Genomic DNA, 22366 nt, shown 5'->3' with positions numbered 1-22366 from the left:
AATGCAAATTAAACCATAATGATATATTATTATATACCCAGTAGATTGCTAAAATGGAAAACTGACAATTCCAAGTGTTAGGAAGCAGGACAAAAAGAACCCTCACAAATCTGATGGGAGCATAAATTGGTAAAAACACTTTGGAAAGTTGACATTATCTATTATAGTTGAAGGTAAGCATCCCCGGTAATGTAAATGCTGGATATACACTCTCAAGAGACTTTTACACAGATGCAGCAGGATGCCTAAACAAAAATATTCATTTCAGCATTGCAATGACTGACAAACTAAAAACCCTAAATTTCAAGAGTAGTACAAAGCGTGATATATTCATGCAATGGAATACTTAACAGCAATGAAAATGAAGCAACTACACCTCCACAGCACAATATGAGTGAATCTTACAAACAATGCTAAGAAAAAAAAAAAAATGAATGCATACAGCATGATTACATTCATATACAGTGAAAAGCAAGCAAACTAAACAATATTCTTTAGAGATGCAAATAATAGATGGTAAAAATGTAAAGAAAAGTAAGGAAGTGATTACCACAGAAATCAGGACAGTAGTAACTCCCAGGGACAAGGAAGGGAGAGGTGATTTGGGAAAGGTCAAGTGGTGACGTTGGCAATGCTCTATTTCTTGATGTGCAATATGGTTATATAGGTGTTTTTTTAATAATTGGTTATTATACTGTACATTTTATGCTATATTCACTTTTCATAATGTATGTTATTTCATAATTTTAAATGGTTTAATAAAAAAGGAAAGTGATTATAAAGAGGGCAAGAATGAAAGGAGAAATACCTGTTGGCAAGCTACTATAGTTGACACACAAAGATGATGATGATTTGGATTAGGGTGGTGACAGCAGATATGGTGAAAATAGATTAATTCAAGATGAGTTAGCATGAAAAGAGCTTGTTGACATATTGAACTTTGGGGAGGAGGGAAAGGAGAGATCAAGGATTGCTTCTAGGTTTTAGACTTGAGCCAGTTGGAGTAAATTGGTCCAATGTACTGAGAATGGAATGCTGTTGTGGGGAGGGGATGGGAGAGAAAGTTTGAGAGGATGGCTAGGATAGGGAATCATGAGACCAGTTCTGGATATTAGGTTTAAGATGTAATGAGAAGTTTGAGTGGAGATATCAAATAGGTAGTTCAGTGTAGGTACCTGCCCTTCAGAGGATTAGTCTGGATTGAGATATAAATGAAGGATTTAACGATATCTCTACGGTATTTTAAACCATAGAGATTTAAAATACAGTTGGGTGATCTAATCTGTAAGACTGGATTAGATCACCCAAGGAGAAAGAATGTAGAAGCAGAGGCAGGCTCAGGATTGAGCTCTGAGCAAATACAGTATTTTAAGGATGGAGAAGAGAAATTAAAAAGAGAGACTGAGAAAGGGTGAGATAGCAGAAAAACAGAGTTTTAAGCAGAAGGGAGTGATCAACTAACTATAGTGGGACTGAGAGGTGGCAGAAAAATATCCTTTGGATTTAGCAACATGGAGATCACTGGTACTCTTAATCAGTGTAACTTCAGTAGAGTGGTGGAGGCAAGACCAATTTGGAGTAGGCTGAAGTTTGAACAAAAGTTGACAGAGTGGGCTTCCCTGGTGGCGCAGTGGTTGAGAGTCTGCCTGCCGATGCAGGGTACACGGGTTCGCGGCCCAGTCCGGGAAAATCCCACATGCCGCAGAGTGGCTAGGCCCGTGAGCCATGGCCGCTGAGCCTGTGCGTCTGGAGCCTGTGCTCCGCAACGGGAGAGGCCACAACAGTGAGAGGCCCATGTACCGCAAAAAAAAAAAAAAAAAAAAAAATGTTGAGGGAGTAGAGACAGTATATGTAAACAAATCTTTTGAGGAATTAGATTACGAAGAGCCACAGAAATGAGGCAATATGGGGCAATGTGGATTCAAGGAGCCTCAGTCAGGGCTGTTGATGAGCATGACACAATTAGATGGGTTTTTTGATAATGCCAGGGAAAGAAAAACAAAGACAACATAAAACACTCAAATTTTCTGAGGCTCTATAACGCTGTATCCTAGCTCACAGATTCCTGAAGTTTCTAGGAAAGTGAGTTCCTTTACAGTCCCTGTAAAGTAAATTTCTACTAAGTAAGATGTACAAGCTTGAGTGATTTTTTTAAAACAATTACAAGAAAACTCAGGGTTGAGCTGAAAGGAAATCCAGAGATTTTCTTTCCGGAAAAGTAAACATAAAAATATATTCTTAATTTGTGAATTGTACAAATGTCTATTCTGACATTTATCATCTCTTTCTCTTAGGAAATTCTTCTTTATAGCTCACTGACATCTTTCACACTTCAGTTATAACCCATAGGTTTTCAAGCAAATGCTTTCAACAGAAACATCAAATTATAAGAACTTATAAGACAAACATTAATAAATAATAAAGTATTTAATAAAAGAACTTCATTAATACATCAAAACAGAGATAAATATACAAAGCATTACCTATTGACTTGATTTCTTGAATTTTTATTTTTGTTGGTGCAAAGTGTGGTCTTAAATTTGACTTTTCAAAATCACTCTTTTTAGATTCAGGCATATTTTTGAAGGAGACATATCTGAAAGAAATAAAATTAATCTAAATTAAAATAATCAGAAAATTTACAAAACTAATCTAAAAAATAAATTTGGAGAAATGTGGTCAAGTCCCAGTTATATAGATTTGAATGTTATTGTTTTAATATATTATAGTACAAAGTGTAAAAGATTGGGACTGATTAAGCAGGAGCTAAAAATATTAGTGGTAATCACTGGAAACAGAGAGAGAAAAGTGCTGTTGTCATAGAATTGAGGGCACTCAGGAAACTATTGTTCACAAGCTAATTAACACTTTTAGAAAACTACATTGGAAATTTGTTAAATGAGATACTGGGGACATTGCCAAGCCTAGTCATAGTGGTGGTTTATGCAGTTAGGGTCAGCTCAGATTCCAGAATAGTATACCAGATAGGATCACAGAATCCATTTACTATAAACAGAAATTTTTCTCCACTAAATTCTTTAACTGACTATTGAGGGTATGTAATTATAATAATTATATAATTTATGATATTTCTGACCTCTAAATGCTATGACTCAGACTTCAGACACTCACCTTTAGTTTATGTCATCCAGTCTCCCACCTTTTATTATCTGTAGGTTGATGTCCTCCAGATTTATAGTACAGACCCCAAACTCTTCCCTGAGCTCCAGATTTACATATCCCACTGCTACATGATTTCTGCAGTTAGATATATCATGGGAATTTCAAACATATTCAAAACCAAATGTTTGCTTCCACTTCCTTTCCAATCTGTTCCTTCCCCAGGTTTTCTCATTTCCATTCAGCCAGAGGCTTAGGCCAAAAACTCTGCAATCATCTTTGACTTTTCTTTCTCTCGTTCCCCATATCTCGCTCCCGATATCTCAGCACATCTCATTGGACCTTTCTTTGAAATACATTCCAAATCCAACCACTTCTTTCCTCATCACATCTACCCTAGTCCAAGGCCCCTTCATCTCTCATCTGAACTACTTCTCTACATCCCTCGTCTTCTTCTATCTGCTCTCTCTGCTATCACTCTTGTGCCCAGCAGTATTTTCCCAATGCAACCATGGTGGCACCTGTAAAATATAAATGCGACTGTCATTTCCCTCCAACTGTTTCCTGTCACACTGAATGAAATTCACAATTCTCATTGTAAGACAGAAACTTTCCTCCCAATTCTTGTATTTCCAAGTAGAGGAGCTTCCATTGAATGCCCCTCCAGGCCTCTCTCTATGCGTCCCTTTACCCCTCTCCTCCACATGGAAGCAGAGTGAGTTTTTTGGCTGTTTGGCTTAAGGAAAGGAACTTATGCTCCCACGTAAGTACCTTGGCCCTTGCTCTCCCCTCTGCCTGTAATATTCTTCCCCTAGGTATTGCAAGGTTTACTCACTTAAATCATAAGAGATGTATTTCATAAGTCTTTACTCAAATTTCCATCTCTCCAGAAAGGTCTTTTTGTGCCCCCTCTCATCTAATATAGTAAATTATGGGAATCAATCTTAATTCCGTTAATTTACTATATTTTTCTTCATAGCATTTATCATTAGTGAATGTATATTATACATTCATTTGCTTGTTTATTTGTTATCTGTCTCTCCACCTTATCCTAGAATGCAAATTGAGGGCAGGGTCTTTGTTTTAGTCACTGTTGTATTCCTAGCACCTAGAACAGTGACTGGCACATAGTACACATAGAATAAATATTTGTTGAATGTATGAATTGTTTTGGTAAATTTTGATTGAACTCTCTTACAATCTTACAATTTCCAATGAGTTTTCAGTTTATTCTCTTTAGGTTTTTCAATAAACAATCATTTAATCTTCATAAAATAATTTATCTGTTCCTTTCAAAACATTTAAATTTGTATATTATGTTGTTATTTAATATCATTGGCAAGTACTTCCAGAAGAGTTTGGTATACTAGTGAGAACGGGCATCCCTCTGTTTCTAATTTAAATGGGAATGTGTCAAAGATTCCACCCTAATGTTGTTGGCTATATAGTCTTGTTAAGGAGATGATTTTTTTATCCTTATCTTACTAAGGTATTTTTTCAAATACATTTGCAGAATATATAGAGATGTTCAGATATGGATTTCCTTACAGTGAACCAAAGAGCATGGGCTTTGAGGTTAGACCATACTTTGCATCTAAACTCTATGTAAACTTCTGCAGAATATTGAGTTTCTCTGAATCTCAGTCCCTCATATGCCAACTGAGGGTAGTATTTACCTCTTGGGGTTGTTATAAGAATTATTTACATTAGATAGGCACCCGCTGCTCACTGCAGCCGCGGGGTGACGTCTTTTGCCCCAGGGATCTCCCCACTGCCCCGCGCCTTGGGACCTCCTGTTGAAGACATGGGCATTATCGAGACCCAGCAGAAGCCAGAGGAAGGGAGGAGAGAGAAGGTGATAAATTCCAGAATCACTCATTCATCCCCACGCGGCAATTCCGGGGAAAACCTATGCGTGGTAGTGGATGTGGCTTTTTTTTCCTTTGTCTGCCCCCTCTCAGCCCTAATCCCCATCGTCTGTTCACAACCACCTTCTGTTGGATGAAATAAAATCAAACACTGGGCTTTCAAATAACAAACAAACAAACAAAAAACATTAGATAATAGTGAAATGTAATAAAATAATTAGGAGGTGATGAGTTTTATCTTTTTTAGTATGTCACTGAATTTTTAGCTTGCATATTTAATTTAAATAATGACTGTGTTTAATAACCATCTAACAAAATCCCTGAAGATTCAACAATCAGCTCTAACAAATTGTTGGGAGCTGGCTCTAGCACACCAATGATACCATACCAGAAGAAAAAAAAAGATTAAAAGAGGGAAGAAGAGGAGGTGCACTAGAGGAAGACCACACTCATCTCCCACTTACAGGTCAGGACAGGAAGAATCAAATTACTGGCCATACCCCTTTTCATTTCAGGTCACTAAACTGGCTGATATGGGGGAAGGGGAAACCACAACTAAAACGTAGGATCAAAATACTAAACTGGTCAGACTTTTAATAACCAAAAATGATCAGAGTGAAATTGGAGAAATAAACATAAAACTGCTTTATGTTTTATGTTCCCAAGTTGAGAAAGGCAGTGAAACAGTTAAGCTAATATTTTTATTTTAGATTTAAAAAAAATCTATATTTATAAGCGAGATACTGCAATGGTTTTATATTCTTGTGGTCAGACTTGAGGTTCAAAGCTATCTTTATAAAAAGAATTGGAACTATTCCATCTCTATGCTCAGAAACCATTTAAATACTTCTTTGAAACGTTGTAGTCACCCTGATACAGCTTCAAGACTCTGCTTTTTGTTTTTTCTTAATAAATTATTTTATTTCATTTATTTTTGGCTGTGTTGGGTCTTCCTTGCTGCGCACAGGCTTTCTCTAGTTGTGGTGAGCAGGGGTTACTCTTTGTTGCGGTGTGCAGGCATCTCATTGCAGTGGCTTCTCTTGTTGTGGAGCACGGGCTCTAGGCACGTGGGTTTCAGTAGTTGTGGAACGTGGGCTCAGTAGTTGTGGCTCACGGGCTCTAGAGCGCAGGCTCAGTAGTTGTGGCACACGGGCTTAGTTGCTCCGCGGCATCTTCCCGGACCAGGGCTTGAACCCGTGTCCCCTGCATTGGCAGGCAGATTCTTAACCACTGCACCCCAGGGAAATCCAAGACACTGCTTTTGTAAAACAGTTCTTTGACAATTTCTCAAAATTTTCTAGTTATTGATTTAGTTACATTTTCTTTTTCTTCTTGATTCTATTTTCACCATTCATATTTTCCCAGATTATCCACTAACAGACTCATGTTTCAAAGCAGCTCAGTTATATGAAGTACTCATTATAATTATTTTAATTTCTTCTACGTCCATCGTCATAGCTCCTTTCTCATTACTAATATTGTGCCTTTATGTTGTCTGTTTCTTCTCTTCAATTTCTTAAATTATGGTCATTTTAACATTCTTTGGGGAGGTCTTAAACATGCTAATTTTGCAAAATGTTCTTAAAGATTCAGTGTGCTTATGAGAGGAAAGCCAAAGTCTGGTGGAAGTACTGGGAGATGACAGCTTTGTTTTTTTTTACATCTTTATTGAAGTATAATTGCTTTACAGTGGTGTGTTGGTTTCTGCTTTATAACAAAGTGAATCAGCTATACATATACATATATCCCCATATCTCCTCAATCTTGCATCTCCCTCCCATCCTCTCTATCCCACTCCTCTAGGTGGTCACAAAGCACCAAGCTGATCTCCCTGTGCTATGCAGCTGCTTCCCACTAGCTTTCTATTTTATATTTGATAGTGTATATATGTCCATGCCATCTCACTTCGTCCCAGCTTACCCTTCCCCCTCCCTGTGTACTCAAGTCCATTCTCTACGTCTGCGTCTTTATACCTGTTCTGCCCCTAGGCTCTTCAGAACCTTTTTCTTTTCTCTAGAATCCATATATATGTGTTAGCATATGGCATTTGTTTTTCCCTTTATGACTTACTTCACACTGTGACAGTCTCTACGTCCATCAACTTCACTACAAATAACTCAATTTCATTTCTTTTTATGGCTGAGTAATAGTCCATTGTATATATGTGCCACACCTTCTTTATCCATTCATCCAATGATGGACACTTAAGTTGCTTCCATGTCCTGCCTATTGTAAATAGTGCTGCAATGAACATTGTAGTACATGACTCTTTTTGAATTATGGTTTTCTCAGGGCATATGCCCAGTAATGGGATTGCTGGGTCATATGGTAGTTCTATTTTCAGTTTTTTAAGGAACTTCCATACTGTTCTCCATAGTGGCTGTATCAATTTACATTCCCACCAACAGTGAAAGAGGGTTCCCTTTTCTCCACACCCTCTCCAGCATTTATTGTTTGTAGATTTTTTGATGATGGCCATTCTGACTGATGTGAGGTGATACCTCATTGTAGTTTTGATTTGCATTTCTCTAATGATTAGTGATATTGAGCATCCTTTCACGCATTTGTTGGCAATCTGTATATCTTCTTTGGAGAAATGTCTATTTAGGTCTTCTGCCCATTTTTGGATTGGGTTGTTTTTTTTTTGATATTGAGCTGCATGAGCTGCTTGTAAAATTTAGAGATTAATCCTTTGTCAGCTGCTTCATTAGCAAATATTTTCTCCCATTCTGAGGGTTGTCTTTTCATCTTGTTTACAGTTTCCTTTGCTGTGCAAAAGCTTTTAAGTTTCATTGGGTCCCATTTGTTTATTTTTGTTTTTATTTCCATTTCTCTAGGAGGTGGGTCAAAAAGGATCTTGTTGTGATTTATGTCATAGACTGTTCTGCCTATGTTTTCCTCTAAGAGTTTTATAGTGTCTGGCCTTACATCTAGGCCTTTAATCCATTTTGAGTTTATTTTTGTGTATGGTGTTAGGGAGGTTTCTAACTTCATTCTTTTTTTTTAAATTTTTATTTATTTATTTTTGGCTGCTTTCGGTCTTTGTTGCTGCGCGCAGGCTTTCTCCAGTTGCCGCAAGTGGGGCTACTCTTTGTTGTGGCGCACGGGCTTCTCATCGCACTGGCTTCTCTTGTTGTGGAGCACCGGCTCTAGGCGTGAGGACTTCAGTAGTTGTGGCATGTGGGTTCAGAAGCTGTGGCTCATGGGCTCTAGAGAGCAGGCTCAGTAGTTGTGGTACACGGGCTTAGTTGCTCCGCGGCATGTGGGATCTTCCTAGACCAGGGATCTAACCTGTGTCCCCTGCATTGGCAGGCAGACTCTCAACCACTGTGCCACGAGGGCAGTCCCTAACTTCATTCTTTTACATGTAGCTGTCCAGTTTTACCAGAAAAGAGGCTGTCTTTTCTCCATTGTATATTCTCGCCTGCTTTATCAAAAATAAGGTGACCATATGTGTGTGGGTTTAATCTCTGGGATTTCTATCCTATTCCATTGATCTATATTCCTTTTTTTGTGCCAGTACCATACTGCCTTGATTCCTGTAGCTTTGTAGTATAGTTTGAAGTCCAGGAGCCTGATTCTTCCAGCTCTGTTTTTCTTTCTCAAGATTGCTTTGGCTATTCAGGGTCTTTTGTGTTTCCATACAAATTGTGATTTTTTTTTGTTCTAGTTCTGTGAAAAATGCCACTGGTAGTTTGATAGGGATTGCACTGAATCTGTAAATTGCTTTGGGTAGTAATTTTCACAATGTTGATTCTTCCAATCCAAGAACATGGTATATCTCTCCATCTGTTTGTATCATCTTTAATTCCTTTCATCAGTGTCTTATAGTTTACTGCATACAGGTCTTTTGTCTCCTTAAGTAGGTTTATTTCTGGTATTTTATTCTTTTTGTTGCAATGGTAAATGGGAGTGTTTCCTTAATTTCTCTTTTAGATTTTTCATCATTAGTATATAGGAATGCAAGAGAATTCTGTGCAATAATTTTGTATCCTGCTACTTTACCACATTCATTGATTAGCTCTAGTAGTTTTCTGGTAGCATCTTTAGGGTTCTCTATGTATAGTATCATGTCATCTGCAAACAGTGACAGCTTTACTTCTTTTCTGATTTGGATTCCTTTTATTTCTTTTTCTTGTCTGATTGCTATGGCTAAAACTTCCAAAACTATGTTGAATAATAGTGGTGAGAGTGGGCAACTTTGTCTTGTTCCTGATCTTAGAGGAAATGGTTTCAGTTTTTCACCATTGAGAATGATGTTGGCTGTGGGTTTGTCATATATGGCCTTTATTATGTTGAGGAAAGTTCCCTCTATGCCTACTTTCTGTGGGGTTTTATCATAAGTGGGTGTTGAATTTTGTCAAAAGCTTTTTCTGCATCTATTGAGATGATCATATGGTTTTTCTCCTTCAATTTGTTAAGATGGTGTATCACATTGGTTGATTCGCATATATTGAAGAATGCTTGCATTCCTGGGATAAACCCCACTTCGTCATGGTGTCTGCTCCTTTTAATGTGCTGTTGGGTTCTGTTTGCTAGTATTTTGTTGAGGATTTTTGCATCTATGTTCATCAGTGATATTGGCCTGTAGTTTTCTTTCTTTGTGACATCTTTGTCTGGTTTTGGTATCAGGGTGATGGTGGCCTGGTAGAATGAGTTGGGGAGTGTTCCTCCCTCTGCTATATTTTGGAAGACTTTAAGAAGGATAGGTGTTATCTCTTCTCTAAATGTTTGGTAGAATTCGCCTGTGAAGCCATCTGGTCCTTGGCTTTTTTTTGTTGGAAGATTTTTAATCGCAGTCTCAATTTCAGTACTTATGACTGGTCTGTTTATATTTTCTATTTCTTCCTGGTTCAGTCTTGGAAGTTTGTACTTTTCTAAGAATTTGTCCATTTCTTCCAGGTTATCCATTTTATTGGCTACAGTTGCTTGCAGTAATCTCTCATGATCCTTTGTATTTCTGCAGTGTCAGTTGTTTCTTCTCCTTTTTCATTTCTAATTCTGTTGTTTTGAGTCTTCTCCCTTTTTTTCTTGATGAGTCTGGCTAATGGTTTATCAATTTTGTTTATCATCTCAAAGAACCAGCTTTTAGTTTTATTGATCTTTCCTATTGTTTCCTTCATTTCTTTTTCATTTATTTCTAATCTGATCTTTATGATTTCTTTCCTTCTGCTAACTTTGGGGTTTCTTGTTCTTCTTTCTCTAATTGCTTTAGGTGTAAGGTTAAGTTGTTTATTTGAGATGTTTCTTGTTTCTTGAGGTAGGATTGTATTGCTATAAACTTCCCTCTTAGAACTGCTTTTGCTGCATCCCATAGGTTTTGGGTTGTCGTGTTTTTATTGTCATTTGTTTCTAGGTATTTTTTTATTTCCTCTTTGATGTCTTCAGTGATCTCTTGGTTATTAAGTAGTGTATTGTTTAGCCTCCATGTATTTGTATTTTTTACAGATTTTTTTCCCGTAATTGATATCTAATCTCATAGCATTGTGGGATCTTCACAGACCGGGGCACAAACCCGTGTGCCCTGCATCGGCAGGTGGACTCTCAACCACTGTGCCACCAGGGAAGCCCAGCACTGGGTTTTCATACAATATGAGGAATGAAACTGGAGTTATAAATTTGGTAGGTTAGTTCACTAGCATAAATTTATTAATCTGGTTTTTGTAAGTTGTATTGGTTTGGGGCTGCTTGAATGTTTAAAAATTCATCCTTTTCCCTCTCCCACTTTTTTTGTCTTATAGTTAGAAAAATTCCCTGTGAAATTACATCCTGTTGCAGTTGACTTAAAGGGAATACAAGTAAAGGCCTTGATTTGTGCTGCATGGGCTGGAATTAAAGGAAGGCTGCTGCATGTGTCTGGGATGGACCATTGAAGTGCCACTGGCAAACAAAGGAAGAAACCCAGAGAAAAGTACAGCTCAGATGGGAGGATGGGGGTTGAGCTAAAGCTGCCTCTTCCCAACTTGAAATCTCTTATGGACCACTTACATGGTAATCTTTGGAATGTTTTATGTTTTTATAGAACAGCCACTTTGAGGTGGAAGTCCAGAATTTCATTCAGACACCATGGGAAAATTTCAAATGCATTTTTGTGTAATAAAGATACCCAGTTTGGATCTTTATTTTATTCATATTTAATTTAAATTTGGATAAAAATATTTCTCCAAGTCCCTCAGAAAGAATAAATAAGCAGTTTACATTCTAAAGTCTTTCATGTCCAAAAACTTGTCTTTCTTTTGTTCTCAAATATAAATGATGATTCATCCGAATAGCAGATTCCTGGATTGCCATTTTGTTAGAAGTTGAAAATGGCTTACTATTTTCTAGCCTCAGAGATGCAGATGAGACATATGAAACTGATTTGCTATCCTTTCCTTTGTAATTAACTGCTTTTTTCCTGTGCCTTTGGAATTGGGTAATTTTACCATAAGTCTAGCACTTAGTAACACTTTTGATTTGAAGATTCAAGTCTGTCTTAAACAAAGGGCACTTTTTTCTTATATTTCTTTGATTATTTCCTCACCATCTGTTTCTTACTCTCCTGCTTTATGTATTAAATATATATTTTCATACTGAGTATCCTGAATGTATCTACATGTCTCTCTTCTGATTTCCATTTTTTGGTGTTTTTATAAGATTGTGCCTTTATTTGATCTTCTAGATTACCAATTCAGTCTTCATCTGTATTCTATTTTTAATTTCCCTACTCAGTTTTTGATTCAAAAATGTCTATTATTTTTCAAATACCCTTTTCTCCTGTTTACTGTCCTTAAGAGAGATATTTTCTAAAGTTCTCTTCTGTTTCCTCCCATAAGTCTGCCTCGTTAGGAGTCAGGTACCTGTTCTGATTGTTTGCCTTCATCTCTGTCCTTCATGTGAGTCCCCTTAAATGACCTGTGGTTTCTCTTTACTCATTTCAGTGAGTGTGGGTTCTTGCAGCACCTATGAAGGTCAGGCTATTTGGGACTCAGGTAGTATCAGGCAGTGAGAGAAGATTCTTTTGCAGTGATCAGTGGTAAACAAGCTGTCATGAGAGGGTCTCACATGGCAGCTGAGGGAGTGAGAAATGAAGAGGCCTCCAGAAATGGTTCTCAAACCTCTAGTTGTATATTAGAACCATCCGGGGTGCTCTGAAAAATTACCTATGCCCAGACTCTTCCCTACTAGTTAAATCACAATCTCTAGGGCAGGGCTCAGTGCATTTTCCAAATACTCTGAAGTGAGCAGCCACTGCTGAGAAGCTTTGCGGGAGAGTCTCAGGTTTCTCCAGGTATGAGCAATAAGTGGGAGTCCTCTTCCAGCTGGAGGGAAGAGGAACCATCCAGCCCAGAAGTGAAGCTCTCGCCACAGAGAGCTAGAGGAGGCAGGGCTGTTACCTGCCCAGAATCCTCGTGGGGCCTTTAAAGAACCTGTGCCCAGGTAAGGGAGAAGTTGTGTGGGTAGCAGCAAGCAAGGCATGAATCTCTGTTTTCACTTACTTAAATGCCTCCTTCTCCTTTCTGCTCCTGTCCCTCCCCAACCCACCTACCTATTATAAGTCACACTTTACCTAGGATTTTATCGTCGAAATGATTGCCATATGTAAACATGGCTCGTGTATCTCATTACTATCTTATTTATTTATTTATTCAGTTTTGGCTGTGTTGGGTCTTTGTTGCTGCACGCGGGCTTTCCCTAGTTGCAGCGAGCGGGGGCTACTCTTCGTTGCGGTGTGCGGGCTTCTCATGTGGAATTTGACCAATTAAATTTCACTATAGGCTCTTACCATATTCTCTATATTTCATTATCTTTCCTTATGCAAGTTTATCCTTCTGTCGTAAAAATATTTCTGAAAGAAATATTATTTTGAATTTATTTTTAGGAAAATAATTCTTCTAATGAGAAGACCCTATTAATCTAAATCTGTCTACTTACTCCTAAATTGTTTCCTATTTCTTACCACTTAATAAATGGTAAATTTGCCATTTTCATCTGATAATCCAGTACTGAATGCTTAGGTGTTGAAGAACTCACTCTGTTTCTCTTTAAACATTTCTTATGTTCCAGGTAATTTTCTAAAATGAGTATGGCTCTTCTTTTTTTTTTTTTTTTTTTTTTGCGGTACGCGGGCCTCTCACTGTTGTGGCCTCTCCCGTTGCGGAGCACAGGCTCCGGACGCACAGGCTCAGCGGCCATGGCTCACGGGCCCAGCCGCTCCGCGGCACGTGGGATCTTCCCAGACCAGGGCATGAACCCATGTCCCCTGGATTGGCAGGCAGACTCTCAACCACTGTGCCACCAGGGAAGCCGAAGTATGGCTCTTCTGTAAAAGGTCCAATTATGAAAAGTTGCAAAGAAGAGTAGATTTGGTGTTTATTGACAAATCTTAAAGACTATATACAAATGAAAGGCAAAAGACTGAGATTTTTGAATGATTATAAAACTCTCTCTGTATCAGGAAAGTAATCTTAGGAAAGTCCTTCCAGCAAATTCTGGGTATTTGTGGCCATCACCTTTATCAGTTCCCTTTTATCCGAGAAAAATGCAGAAATCCTGAGATAATAGTTACATGGAAAAGATGTCTCTGGGAGTAACTGAAAAAGAAGCCCTATGCATTTTAATGGTTTTCAATCCTAGCTTTATGTAAGAATCATCTGGGAAAATCTTTAAAATAGTAATGCCTAGGACCTACTCCAAACTAATTAAAGTTGAATCCAATTACTTTAAAGCTTCCCAGGTAATACTAACATGCAGGTGGGTTGAAAACCACTGCTCTGAAAACAAAGCTCAGCTACAAATCAGGTAGCACCAGGTTGAGCGTTGCTATGATATTAAGCAAGCCAAGGAGAAACATGGAACCGATGTCAGTGTTGGGCAGCATGGTTATAGTGGGACACAGCTAGAGGAGGGACTCATCCAGCTAGAGGATGATGACCCTGGACCATCAGTGTCAGCATCACCTGGAAACTTACTAGACATGCAAATTATTAGGCCCCAGCCCAGACCTACAGAATCAAAACTCTGCCAGTGGGGGCCCCCAATCTGTGTTTTAACTAGTCCTCCATGTTTGAGAACCACTGGGCTACAGCAGGGTTTCTCCATCATTACTGTCCATGGGAATCACCTGGGGGATCTTGTTAACTGCAGCTGTCATCTGGGATGAGGTCAGAGATTCTGCATTTCAAACAAGCTGCCAGGTGATGCCAATGCTGCTGGATGATGCCAGTGCTGCTGGATGGAAGACAACACTTTGAATAGCAAGAGACCAGAGATCAAAAATGAAAGAGGCATGCAGTTACCAGGAGTTACTATGGTACTGGTGGTGGTGGTTATGATGGAAGGTTTAGGCTAAGCTGAAAGCTGTGTGACTCAGATCTGACATCTTGGCGTAGTGTAGGAGTGAGGTTTGTGAGCACTGGTGGAGGCTGGTATCCTGTTATAATTAACGTAACTTATAAGACCAGGAGCTGCATCTCAAGATTTGGAGGAATTAAATCTGTGCAATATAGCCAGTGTAATCAGCATATCATTGTTGATATGGGGAAAAAACTTACCGCCTTATGCTCTGTTATTTAAGTAATCGTTCCTCTATGGCTGAAAAAGGACTCACTGCAAGATGATTGGCTTCCTAGAACAGGCAGTTTCTAGAGATACTATAAATTCTAATAAAAGGTTCGGTTCTCTGAGGAGCCCCCATAATTTTTAATGACCTCTTTTGCTATTTAACGATACTTCTAAAATCCAAATCTGAGTATGCACTGCCCTGTTTAAACCCTGCAGCAGCTCCTCACTGAAGGAGATTGGCCACAGTGCTTTACTTGGCTCATAAGGCCTTGGTGATCTGGCCTTTATTTACCCCTTTAGCCTCATTTCTTACCAATCCATCTCCAGTCTCTACCCCATATCCCTTTCAAGTCTAGCAACACTGAACTACTTTTGGTTCCTCAAATGAGCTGGGCTTTCCTTTGCCTCTGGCTGACCCTTTGTTCATGTTATTGCCTTGGCCTGGAATCAATTTCTCTCTCTTAAATCTTGTTGCCTCTTCACTAACTCTCTGGGTCTCACCTGAGGGGCCACCTCCTCTAGGAAACTTGTAGATCCTCACATTAGGAATCTCTCTGTGGCAACTGGTGTTTGCCCGTTCGCTTATCTGAATCTCCATTGAAGAGATAATATTTCACTCTTGCTGTCATATGCCTAGAGTATAGTAGTCATTCAGTAAACATTTGTAGAATAAAATCAATAAATTAAAATTACAGTTGTATGGGATAGCAGAGCTACTGTTAACAAAAATTAAAATGAAATTGTCTGTAAGAATTCTTTATTTGAACTTGGTTTAGGGCCGATCATTCAAGCATGAGTGACAGTACAGAATTGCCACAAAGCTACTTGAAGAGAGGCAACTGTTAGAAGTGGTCTTAAAAGCAAAACTCGGAGCCTAGGTATGCTGCCAGTTGGACTTATCTGTATGTATTAGATCCTCTTAATTTCTTCAACCAAATTTTCTTTCTTTTGGCCTAGGTTACACCCTAATTCTTATGTAAATTCTTGACATTTTCCTGTACTTGTGTGTGTCTGTGTGTGTGTGTGTGTGTGTGTGTGTGTGTGTGTGTGTGATAGTTTTGGTCCTCTGAGCACCGAGCAAGCAAAATTTACTTGGTCTTTGAATCTTGAAACTATGTGCCTGTTTGTCTTTATTTTGGACTCTGATTTCAAACTTCAACTTAGCCAGACTTAAGCAACTCAAAAGGAACATTACTCAGCTATTGATATCCTCACTAAAGACAGGATCAATGATGCCTTTATAAACTACAGAAAGAAAAGGGAAAGCAACAGTATCATCCTAGAAAATACTGTCATAAAACACACTGCATGTTATCTTTAAATGTGTCTAATGGGTCATTAGCCATATATTATGCTATCACATAATGGTATACATATATATAAATTCAAAAATATAAATATATACAAATATAAAATATATATAATTAAAATTATATAATACATAATATATAATAAGACATTATTTTTCCCTTCTCTACATGCCCAACTTCCATTTTATGCAACTTTTTCTATGTATTATTAAAATATTCTATTTTAACATGGATAGTTCTATAAATGATTTCAAAGTAAAAGTATTGGCTTTTATCAGCTGTACATAAAAACAAAATAGTAGTAAAAGAAGTTTGTGATAAAGCTGAATTACATAAACCACTAATATTTATTTGTGTTAGGAACAAACTCCTTTTTCTTATGGCTGCACAATGGAAACATGTTCTGACATCCTGGTAAATCATACACAACAAAAATCTGAGTAAACTGTATTTTGAGTCCAAATGATCTTGTTTTACTTTAGATTAAGACATATTTGTCCAATTGTCTTCTGGATACCATCACCTGGATGCCCCACAGGCATCTAAAACTTAACATATCCAAAATAAAGCTCAGCATTTCTCACTCTAATCTCTTATCCACTCCAATCTGCTTTTCATCCTATGATCTCCACCTAAGTACAAAACACCAAAGTACATCTAGTCACCAAGACCAAAAGCTGGAAATCATTCTGTTGAAAGCTGGAAATCATTCTGTAGTGATAAAAGCATAGGCTCGGAAATCAGACTGCTATGTCTAAATCCAGCTTCTGCCACGTGTTAGCTTTGTGACTTTGAGCAAGTTATTTTACCTCATCAAGACTTGGGTTTGGCATCTGTAAAACTGCACTTAATACAATGATTTACTACAGAATAAATGAGGTAAGAACACACTACCACCAATGTCCAACTGATTTGAAGTCCTATTGATTCTGTACCTGAGTATTTCTTTTGTCTGGGCTCTCCTCCACATTTCTGATGCCTAGAAAATTATATAGCATTACATACATACACAATGCCAGTGAAAGACCAATTATTACATATTCAGGCTACCCCTTGTAAGTACACAGAGAAACTGCCTTACTTAGTTTTCTAGGCCTACTTTTTTTTGCAGTATATTGATTAAAGTTTGAAATAAATCCTGACATTAATTTGGGGCGATATAGTAAAGCTCAAGAAGTCTTTCTTTAAAAATCTGGAATTATAATTACTATATACAATTATCATCTGCAATAGTGAAATATTGTAATTAATATTTTATAAACTAGGAATATTCAGAATGCTAATCTAGCATATTGTAACTCATAACCATTATGAAATATACATGCTTGACAAAGCTTACATTTAATATAGATTGCATAATCTAAGACAAATATAAAATAATGCTTTAAAAGTTCAAACTGAAAGTTTGAGGTAGTTATGATTATTACCTTTTTGTTTTTTTAATGCCATATGATCTGTCTTTTGTGATCTTTGATTCTGCCTCAGATATGGAGGTAGCAATATCCTTTTCAAATTCCAACTGAAAATCAAATGTCAGGGGTATCACTGAAATCTTTTTCTTTACTTCACTCTGAAGCCAGTTTTTCTGCAGCAAATCCAAAACATAACTCAGTGAAAAAGGGAGCACTTTTCATAGAAGGCAAATCCGGTATGGAAAGGACAAAATTAATCTCACTTCATACATACACACACTCACACACAGAATTTATGTGGCAGGCAACAATGGAAAAATAATGCAGACTGAAAATTGGAGGCCTTGTGTACCAACTCTTTTTCTATCTATGAAATGAGGGTGTTGGACTAGATGATCATGAAGGCTCCCTCCAAAATCCAAAGTCCAGAATTTAAGAACGACCTATATATTTAGCAAAGACAATATTGATACATAGAGTTATTGGAACTATAGCTGGCAGCTCTCTCCAACCTGCTCTTCTCCCTGGAGCCACACACATGGTGGAACATAAGCCAGAAATAGAGTTAAGAAAGCAATCGAAAGAGAACTTTGTTCAAATATTTATACAGATGGACTGAAGAGGCAAAAGCGTAAAGCTAAAGAGTGAGTTAAGGAGCCGAAAATCTTCTTTAAAACATTCTCTCAGAGCACAGCACAGAGGCATAAAGAGATAAAAACTTGAAAAAGAAGTCAAAGGATATGGGAACTTCTGTTTCTGCCAGTGAGGGATTAAGTGCTACAGGAATTGTCCTGCTATACACAAGTAGTAAAACCAGCCAAAGTACGTGAAAACAACTACAATCAGGCATGAGGAAACAGGCAGAGCAGGACTATGATCCCTGAAGAAAGGGAAACAAATTAGGTAAACCCTACAATAGCCTAGCTTACTTCTTGGAGGCAGTTTCTGGACTGACGCACAAGGAGGGGGAACTTAAACCAAAGCTTGTGGCTCTGACCTTGTTGAGTTGGAGAGACAGACCCTGCACCAGCAGTCACACTCTTGGGCATTCACCCCAGAGAAATGAAAACTTACGTTCATACAAAAACCTGTACACAAATATTCATAGCAGTCTTACTTCATCTTATTTTTTTTAGCAGCTTCATTTTTAAAAGCAAGCATTTTTAAAAGCAAGATATTGAAAACAACCCAATGTCCTTCAATGGGTGAGCAGTTGAAACTCTGTACATCCATATAATGGAATACTACTCAGCAATAAAATTTATATATTATTTATCATATAAAAGCTATTGCTTCATGCAAAAACTTAGATGGACCTCAGGGGCATAGTGAAATATTCAATCTCAAAATTTTACACACTGAATAATTCCATTTATATACCATTCTCAAAATTACAAAATTATAGATATGGAGAACAGATTCATCCTTGCTGGGGTTAGAGACAGAGAACTGAGGTGAGGGCATGGATACAAATATAAAGAAGTAACATGAGGGAGTACTTTTATAGGATGGAAGTGTCCTGTGTCTTGATTGCGGTGATTTCCGTAAATCTGGAGCGGGATAAAATTGCATAAAACTACAGACCCAAATGAATGAAGGTTAAAAAATGGTGACAACTCAATAAAGTCTGTAGTCTAGTTAACAGTAATACACCCGTGTCAATATTGGATGTAACTCATACTGGTTTTGCTATTGAACTACAACTCTGTAAGATGTCACTGACAGGGTCTACTGGGTGAAAGGTACCTGGAACTCTTTGTACTATTTCTGCAACTTCCTGTGAGTCTATGATTATTTCAAAATAAAAGTTTTTAAAAGATTAAAAAACAATTACCAAAGTGATTTATATACTGTATTTCATGTTTTTGTCAATAGAAAAAAATAGATAATCCACCTTCATAAATGTATATATGTACATGTATATTTATATTATGGGTATTTGTAAGTAAAGATAAATGTATGTATACATACAGATATTCATACTTGTATATCTTTGTAAGAGTACAAAAGATGTGGATGAATAAACCTCAACTGCTAAAATGTGTCTGTCTCAGAGGAAAGGATTAGAGGGAAGAGGCCAAAGACTATTAATATTTCTTTATATAATTTTCCTTTTGTATAATTTTCTTTATACATATCTATATGTTGCTTAACTTGTTTCCAAAAGTATAATTTGAAAATTAAGAAAAGGTTTTAAAAATGATTATATATACTTTCAGAAGAATCTCCAGAGAATTTTCTATCAGTAACACAAGAATAGTAACACAAAATGAGAAAATATGTAGAAGTGCTTTGCCCAAACGAAGCTCCCAGGAAAAGTAAGAATTATTATTACTAATTATAACTTAAAATTTTATGTAAAAGGGAATTTCGTGACAAATTTAATAGATTTATCTCTGATTATATTTTTTAAAGTATATTACAATTCATTTTAAACAAAAAATAAAAAAGCAATAAACTTTGGGGTGTCAAAGTCTAAAAGGTTAGCTTTAGTTAAGTTACCCCTGGTTTGCTATTCAAAATTTTGATAGCTATAACAGAATTAATTTATTCCATTTTCAGTATTCCTTTATTTTCTGAATGAAAGGAGATAATTATGAAAAATTAAAAAGAAACCAAATTATTATTCAAACACCAACGTTTTCATTTTCAAATTACAAATACGTTCATTTACTTAAGAGTTCCTCTCTGTGATGTCTTCCTTGATTTCTCAGACTCTATTGTTCCTTATATATGCCTCATTTATTCACATTGTTATATTATTTTACAAGTCTTTTTGCAACCAAATTAAATTGCTCACATATGGTAAAAAATCCGGTGTTTCAGAACTGTATTCTTTATTAATATTTTATATTGGATTTTATAAGAGACTCACCCTTTTTAGTTTAATTATTTTCTATGAACTTTATTTCTAATTTGGTAGCTATACCAAATATGTTCGTCCTTTTAATGAACCAGCTAAACAAGTCTTTATGTTTAACAGGTTAGTAAGAACTATAGGAGTAGTCACATTTACTGTTTGACTGCTTAGGATTCTTTTGTTTAAATTTACCTATTTTATTTATTTATTTTTGGCTGCGTTGGGTCATTGTTGCTGCACGTGGGCTTTCTCTAGTTGCAGCAAGTGGGGGCTACTCTTGGTTGCGGTGCGCGGGCTTCTCACTGCGGTGGCTTCTCTTGTTGTGGAGCACAGGCTCTAGGCACACAGGCTTCAGTAGTTGCGGTTCGTGGGCTCTAGAGCACAGGCTCAGTAGTTGTGACGCATGGGCTTAGTTGCTCCCTGGCACATGGGATCTTCCCGGACCAGGGCTCAAACCCATGTCCCCTACATTGGCAGGCGGATTCTTAACCACTGCACCACCAGGGAAACCCAGGATTTTTTTTTTTTAAGCAGCTTAGATACATCACAACCAAATACAGCAGCTAGCTAAAAGTTACCTTGTATATTTAATTAATTATTTATAGTATTACATAGATGACTCTTTCAACTAATATAATTGTTTTTTACAAATTGGTTTGTAGCCTTATACTAATGCATCATTAACTAAGAAGTAAAAATCGTTCACATTTGAAATGATAACCATTTAATGGAAAATTGAATTTTAGCCTATATTTTACAAACCTTTGCTCTTATGGCCAAGAGTGTCTTTGCTTGCTCATCCAGGATATCTAACTTCTCTAAGATTTTTTTTGCCATTGTCAGTCAGTAAATTCCTATTTTAAAAGGAGGGGAAAAATAATAAATCTCCAAAGCAATTAAATTTAAACATATAATCAATTATTTAGGCATAAATTAAGAGATCCACTTTTACAATACTGTTTTAGGTAAAGAAAAGAACTGTATAGATCATGGAATAAACCACAGAATTGTAGAGGTACCCAAGTTTTTTAGATAGAAGCTCATATGATCAGAATTCCCGGAAGCATGTGGGCCCCAGGAATTTTTTTTTTTTTTTTTTCCGGTACGCGGGCCTCTCACTGCTGTGGCCTCTCCCGTTGCCGAGCACAGGCTCCGGACGCGCAAGCTCAGCGGCCATGGCTCATGGGCCCAGCCACTTCGCGGCACGTGGAATCTTCCCGGACCGGGGCACGAACCCGTGTCGCCTGCATCGGCAGGCGGACTCTCAACCACTGCGCCACCAGGGAAGCCCTTAATGTCTATTTTAAACCAGCATATTGGCTTCATACTTCTGCTTCATATTTATACTTCTATGGGCATAAATTCTGCTTCATTGTCCTATTTCTATGAGCATACATTTTCATTTAATGATAAACATTTCATTTGGCCTCCAGCTACTAACTCTATTACATGAAAGACACTGTGCTAGGTATTCTACCAAATTTATTGAGTAAGTTGGCACCTGGCAGACATTTTTCTTGTGACACCCATCTTCCTAGGCAAGGCAAATAGTCTCTCCTATTTCAGGTAAGAACTTCTTCAACTTCCACTTCTTATACCAGAGTCTCATCGGCATCCATTCCCATCTCACCTGTATTTTAATTTTAATAGAAGTGTTTCCTCTCCCATCCAAAGCTAATCCCTCCCAAATACTCTAGGTTCTACTACCTCTGGCCTCCTAAAAGAATTACTTCCATTTTTTATCACCTCGTTCCTCTTTCATTGGTTTTCTTCCCCAATTTCTTCTCCTTAGCATGCTTAAGTCTCTTCTATTTAAAAAAAGAAAAACGGAAAAAATTCCTCCTCTAACCTCACTAGCCATTATTCTCTCCCATCTTCCCTTTATTGCCAAATTTCTTAAGCTAGTTGTCTATACTTAGGTTTTCTAATTTTTTACATTCCTTGTCCTTCTCAGTCAGCCATCATTTGACTTCCTCTTAAACTATTCCTCTAAATCTGCTCTCATAAGTCACCAGGGTCACCATCTTATACATAGGTGGGCACTTTTCTGCTCTTATTTACCTTATTTGAATTTTTATAAATTTTGCTAATGTTGACCACCCCTTTCTATGGGTCTCCCTTCTCTTGGTTTCTGTGACAACAGCCACATCTTCTTGCCTTCTCTGAACATTCCTTGCCAATGTCTTCAACTTGCTCTTCTTTCTCAGACCGCTTCCTAAATACTAGTGTTCCTAAATGTTCAGCCATCTTTTC

The 22366-nt window shown here is 37.4% G+C and overlaps 1 protein-coding gene across 1 annotated transcript in view; it reads right to left on the bottom strand.

Annotated features, from left to right (window-relative positions):
• Positions 1–20950, bottom strand: part of LOC309829749 (uncharacterized protein C1orf141 homolog) — a gene marked incomplete at both ends in the record, with an annotated part of 39819 nt that extends 18869 nt beyond the window's left edge. Inside the window, 3 exon segments of the mRNA XM_082665893.1 lie at positions 2484–2596; positions 17269–17426; positions 20876–20950. Of these exon segments, the coding sequence (XP_082522019.1) occupies positions 2484–2596; positions 17269–17426; positions 20876–20950 (346 nt within the window).
• Positions 20951–22366: the final 1416 nt, after the last annotated feature.

The sequence above is a fragment of the Grampus griseus genome (assembly GCF_964374135.1).
Source record: "Grampus griseus genome assembly, chromosome: 1".
NCBI lineage: Eukaryota > Metazoa > Chordata > Mammalia > Artiodactyla > Delphinidae > Grampus > Grampus griseus.
Note: the sequence above shows the minus strand (reverse complement) of the source record. Positions and strands in the feature narration are given on the sequence as shown.